Genomic DNA, 6255 nt, shown 5'->3' with positions numbered 1-6255 from the left:
GCGGGGGGCGGGGCCGGGGGGAGCCTTGAAACGGGCACCGGGCGCTGATTGGCTGGGAATGGAGGGGGCGTGGCCAGACCGTGTTTACATCGCGCCGAGCCCGGTGAGGGGCGGGACGGGTTCTTAAGCCACGCCCCCTGCACGGACAAGGCGGGGCGTTCTTAGGCCACGCCCACAAATGGGCGTGGTCTGGGAGGGATTTCCTTCAACCCCTGCTCCCCCCTCAATATTGTGAAATTAATTTTGTTTAATAACACGGAGAATCCCTTTCCCCCCATATTTGTAAGAGAAAACACCAAATTTCTCCAGTTTCAACCCCCAATTCCTTCTTTTTCATCGCAGTTCCACCTAATTCACCTCAAATTCCTCCCACTTCATACAAAATCCTTTGTTTACCCCAGAATTCCTGGTCCCCCCAGAATAAATCCCGCCTCTTTCACTGCAAAACTCCTCGTCTTTCACCCCGATTTCTTCTTTTTTCACCCAAATTCCTCCGGTTTCCCCACAGTTTTTTCACAAAGGATTTTTTTTCTTGGGTTTTGGGGTTATTTTTAAAGGAAAATCTGTAAGAAAAAAGAGGAACCCCTGACATCCGCCGCCAAATTCTGGTGCATTTAATTCCTCTTTGATTACTGAACGAAACTCGTCCCGGGCAACGCCCGACCCAGTTCCAGGGATAAATGGGACAAACTGGGATTTGCTGCCCGGAGCGGGGCCGGCGGTGTCCGGGCGTTCCCTGGCGGAGCTTCCAGCGGGCAAACTGGGAACGGACTGGGAACAGACTGGGAACGGACTGGGACGGGACTGGGTGGTGCTGGGAGCGGAATGGGGGCGAAGTGGGGGCGGACTGGGACTGGACTGGGAGCGGAGCGGGACTGGATGGGGAGTGGACTGGGAGTGGACTGGAACGGGACTGAACTGGGACAGTACGGGCTGGACTGGACTGAACTGTGAATGAACTGGGACTGAACTGGGACTGAACTGGGGCAGGACTGGGACTGAACTGGGACTGAACTGGGGCAGGACTGGGACTGAACTGGGGCAGGACGGGCTGGACTGCACTGAACTGGGAATGAACTGGGACTGGACTAGGACTGAACTGGGGCAGGACTGGGGCAGGACTGGGGCTGGACTGGGAGTGGACTGGAACGGGACTGAACTGGGACTGAACTGGGGCAGGACTGGGGCTGGACTGGACTGAACTGGGGCAGGACTGGGACTGAACTGGGGCAGGACTGGGGCTGGACTGGACTGAGCTGGGAATGAACTGGGGCAGGACTGGGAGTGGACTGGGAGGGGACTGAAACTGGACTAGACTGGGACTGAACTGGGGCAGGACTGGATTGAGTTGGGAATGAACTGGGACTGGGACTGGACTAGGACTGAACTGGGATTGAACTGGGGCAGGACTGGGGCTGGATTGGACTCAACTGGGACAGAACTGGGGAAGGACTGGGACTGGACTGACCTAGGACTGAACTGGGATTAAACTGGGGCAGGAGTGGGACTGAACTGGGACTGGACTAGGGCAGGACTGGACTGAGTTGGGAATGAACTGGGATTGAGACTGGACTAGGACTGAACTGGGGCAGGACTGGGACTGAACTGGGACTGAACCGGGACTGGACTGAGACTGGACTGAACTGGGACAGAACTGGGACAGAACTGGGGCAAGACTGGGACTGAACTGGGACTGAACTGGGACTGAACCGGGACTGGACTGAGCTGGGAATGAACTGGGATTAAACTGGGGCAGAACTGGGACTGGACTGGGACTGGACTGAACTGGGACAGAACTGGGGCTGGACTGGACTGAGCTGGGACTGAACTGGGATTAAACTGGGGCAGGACTGGGACTGAACTGGGATTAAACTGGGGCAGGACTGGGACTGAACTGGGATTAAACTGGGGCAGGACTGGGACTGAGCTGGGGCAGAACAAGCCCCGCCCTCTTCCCGCCAACACCCGGGTACCGCGAGCGCGGCCCCGCCCACCCCCTGCATCCCCATTGGCTGCGCTGTGTGACGTCACTGGCGGGCGGCGCGCGCCGCCATTTCCCGGGAAATCCCAAAAAATCCCCCCCAGCTCCGCCCCGTCCCTGCCCCGGAGCCCCCCGGGGATGTCCCCGGCGTGTCCCTGCTCGGGGGGCGACACCGACCCCGCGACCCCCGAGCCCAAACGGAGCAGCTTTGGGTCCCCGCCAAAAATCAACCCCGAGGCTCCAATTTCCCGCGAAACCCAAATGGCTCCGGGTCACCAGGATGGAAAACTGGGAATGGAGGGAATTCTGTGGGAAAAGGGACTGGGCAGCGATATTTTTATTTCTAAAACAGGCTGAAAAGGAGGAAGGAAATTCCCGGCGCTCCGCTGGTTTTTCGGGAATTGCTGTCCTTGAAGCCTTCTGGGGGTGGATTTGGAGCTCTGGAAGTGCCCAAAACTCCTGGAAATGCTGGGAAATGTCTCTGTCCCCAGAGCCTGGCAGCAAATCCGGCTTTTCCTGGGAATTCTGGGAACAGCCCCAAATTATGGAAAACCGCCAAGGAGCAAAATCGAACTGGAGTGATCGGAAATCCAGGAAATATCCAGGGATTCTTCCCGGAGCCGCAGTTTGGGGGAAATGGGGAAAAGCTTGGAGTGGTCCAGAGCTGTCCCTGGCCCGGGGGCTCCTCCTGGTCCCGCTGTCCCCGGTGCCGGCTCCGCTCCGCTCCTGCCACACGCGCGGGGCTCCGTGCGGGGGTCCCGGGGCACCGAGGGGTCCTGGGGTCTGTCCCACCGCTCCGGGGGTCCCGGGGGGGTTCCGGGGGTCCCGGGGTCAGTCCCACCGGTCCGGGGGTCCCGGGGCACGGAGGGGTCCCGGGGTCAGTCCCAATGCTCCGGGGGTCCCGGGGGTCCTGGGGGGAGTCCTGGGGGTCCTGGGGTCTGTCCCACTGCTCCGGGGGTCCCGGGGCACCGAGGGGTCCCGGGGGTCCCGGGGTCAGTCCCACCGCTCCGGGGGTCCCGGGGCACGGAGGGGTCCCGGGGTCAGTCCCAATGCTCCGGGGGTCCTGGGGGGAGTCCTGGGGGTCCTGGGGTCTGTCCCACTGCTCCGGGGGTCCCGGGGCACCGAGGGGTCCCGGGGGTCCCGGGGTCTGTCCCACCGCTCCGGGGGTCCCGGGGGGGGTCCCGGGGTCTGTCCCACCGCTCCGGGGCTCCTGGGGGAGGTCCCATCGTTCCGGGGGTCCTGGGGGGAGTCCTGGGGGTCCCGGGGTCAGTCCCAATGCTCCGGGGGTCCCGGGGGTGTCCTGGGGATCCCGGGGTCAGTCCCACCGGTCCGGGGGTCCCGGGGCACCGAGAGGTCCCGGGGTCTGTCCCACCGTTCCGGGGGTCCCGGAGGTCCTGGGGGGGTCCCGGGGTCCGTCCCACAGCACCGGGGCTCCTGGGGGAGGTCCCATCGTTCCGGGGGTCCTGGGGGGAGTCCCGGGGGGGGTCCCGGGGTCAGTCCCAATGCTCCGGGAGTCCCGGGGGGGGTCCCGGGGTCAGTCCCACCGCTCCGGGGGTCCTGGGGGGGGTCCTGGGGGTCCGCTCCGCTCCTGGGGTCACCTGGGGACGGACGGGTCGGAATCGACGTGGCCGAGGAGGAAGAGCTCGGGGTGGGCGGCGAAGCCCAGGCGGCCCTGGGGAGGGGAAGGCGACAATTAATGCCCGGGGGATTTAATGAGCCAGAGCTGAGCCTGGGTTAACGAAGCCTGAGCCAAAGAGAGTTTAACTAAACCCAAGTTGGTTTAAGGAAGGTTTAAGGAAGCCCAAATGAAGCTCAGGTAACAAAGATGAAATGGAAGCTGCTTTAACAAAGCCAGGGTTTAATGAAGCCCAAACTGAGTCTGGTTTAACAAAGAGCAAGTTGAGACGGGTTTAATGAAGCTCAAATTGAGGACGGTTTAACAAAGTCTGAATTAAGCCTGGTTTAATGAAGCCTGGTTTAATGAGCAGGGCAGGATTTAATGAAACCAGAGCTGATCCCGGGTTAAGAAAGCCTCAGTCGAGCCCAGCTTAACAAAGCCCGGGTGGGTGCCGAGGTGGCAGCCCCGGCCACGGCCCCAGAGTCACCTCCTGCCCATTAATTAGCAGTGGCCATTAATTAGCAGTGCCAGAAGGAATGGGGTTAACCGGGAGCGGATCCCAGCCCCACCCAGGGCTCCGAGAGTCCCCTCCCCCCGCAGCCCCAATTAACTGCTCCAGCTCAATTAAATTCGGGCCGTGAAGAGCCTTAATTAGCAATGACTGCACAGGCTGCTTAATTACAAGACGACACTGCAAACCCTCCGGTGTTAAACTAAGCCAGAGCTGAGGCTCGGGAGGGGCAGAAGCAGGGGAATAATCCTAATTTCAGGTTTTTTGGCGCAGCGGGTGGATGAAGCAGGACAGGAGGGATGTGCTGATCCCACTGCAGCAATTCCCGGGGGAAGGAGCTGCAGGGTGAGGGAGTCCCGGCTCTCCTGGTGGTGGCACAGGCACAGCAGGAGCCTGGGAGTGAATCCCACGGGACAGGGACACGCCCCAGCTCACCCTGATGCTGTTGAGTTTTGCCTTTTTTATGTTCTCTGTGTTTTTTGCACGTACATTTGGAGCTCTGGAGTATATTGTATTAATAAATACTTTCCCCAGTGTTTTTCCATGGCCTTTCCCTAGGCAGAAAGACAAAATTCCAGAGCTCCAAGCCCTGGGAACAACTCTTGGAGATGCATTTCATGGAGAGAGCACAGCCAGGGCCGAGGGGGGGACCTGGGAGCGAAATTACATCACCACTCATCCTCCTAATTGGTGCTTCCATCAATTATGCTAATTTCCCCAAACCTACAATGTCCTCAGCCCTGTGGGGATGGGATTTTGTGGAGCTCTTCCCATAACTGCCCCCAAAGGCTTTCAAATAAAGATCCCCTTTTATATTATATTAACCCTGGGCTAAAATGATTTCCAGTGTCATTTCCAGCAAGGAGCCCACGGGCACAGCTCCAGCTCCAGAGTGTCAGGGGCTCTGTCACAGCCCCAAAAAATGACCCAGGAAGCCAAGTTGGAAAAGTTTCCATGTTTTAATGGCAAAGGGGGTTTGTACAACCAGGACCAAAGGGAAAACCCCCAGGTTAGTGCAGCACGGAGCAGAGGCCACAGCTGGGGACCCAAAGCTGGAGGCTCCAAGCACAGTCAGTGTTTCAGCCAGGAGAGCTGACCCCTCCCAAGCCAAAATTCCCAGCCCAGGAAAGCTGGGGGTGGCACAGCAGGATTCCAAAGCCTGAGTCCACCTCTGGTCCAGCCCCCACAAATCCCACAGCTCGTGGCTGTTGTGTTGTGGGAATGGATGTAAAACCTACAAATGTTACACTCCAGGGTTAAATCCTGCCTGAATTCTGGGATAATAACAGGAAAGCTGGAAATCCATCGTGGTCAGGGGGAGCTGCAGGTCTCAGCTGCTTTGGGAAAGGGTGGGAAGAGGGATCTGATCCTGCCTCAGTTCACTGGGGAGTTTTCCTGCTGGGCTCTGAGTGTTTCCACCTTCATCCCTGGAACGTGTCCTGGGCACCGGGGAATAACCCCAGACCTCGCGTGGTGATGGATAAAACTCCACAGAAACTCCGAGCAGGAGGGGCTGCCCTGACCTGCTCCAGTCCTGGGACAGGATACTGGGTTTGCTCATGGAAGGGAAGAAATCCCCCTGAGCAGATCCCAAATCCCCATAGCAGATCCCAAATCCCCCTAAACAGATCCCAAATCCCCCTGAACAGATCCCAAATCCCCCTGAACAGATCCCAAATCCCCCTGAACAGATCCCAAATCCCCCTAAACAGATCCCAAATCCCCCTAAACAGATCCCAAATCCTCCTGAACAGATCCCAAATCTTTCTGTGAACAGATCCCAAATGCCCTGAGCAGATCCCAAATCCCCCTGAGCAGATCCCAAATCCCCCTAAACAGATCCCAAATCCCCCTAAACAGATCCCAAATCCCCCTGAGCAGATCCCAAATCCCTTGAGCAGATCCCAAATCCCCCTGAGCAGATCCCAAATCCCCTGAGCAGATCCCGAATCCCCTGAGCAGATCCCAAATGCCCTGAACAGATCCCAAATGCCCTGAACAGATCCCAAATCCCCTGAACAGATCCCAAATGCCCTGAACAGATCCCAAATCCCCCTGAGCAGATCCCAAATCCCCCTGAGCAGATCCCAAATCCCCCTAAACAGATCCCAAATCCCCCTAAACAGATCCCAAATCCCCCTAAAC

General features: G+C 58.6%; 1 protein-coding gene across 1 annotated transcript in view; it reads right to left on the bottom strand.

Moving 5' to 3' along the window:
- Window positions 1-2302: 2302 nt before the first annotated feature.
- Window positions 2303-6255, bottom strand: part of LOC107199188 (natural resistance-associated macrophage protein 2-like) — a gene marked incomplete at its 5' end in the record, with an annotated part of 19258 nt that continues 15305 nt past the window's right edge. Inside the window, one exon of the mRNA XM_033511698.1 lies at window positions 2303-3653. Within this exon, the coding sequence (XP_033367589.1) occupies window positions 3576-3653 (78 nt within the window). The remainder of the gene's footprint in view (window positions 3654-6255) is intronic.

Source organism: Parus major, unplaced genomic scaffold (assembly GCF_001522545.3).
Source record: "Parus major isolate Abel unplaced genomic scaffold, Parus_major1.1 Scaffold484, whole genome shotgun sequence".
NCBI lineage: Eukaryota > Metazoa > Chordata > Aves > Passeriformes > Paridae > Parus > Parus major.
The sequence above is the reverse complement of the archived record's forward strand: the minus strand, read 5'-3'. Positions and strand labels throughout refer to the sequence as shown.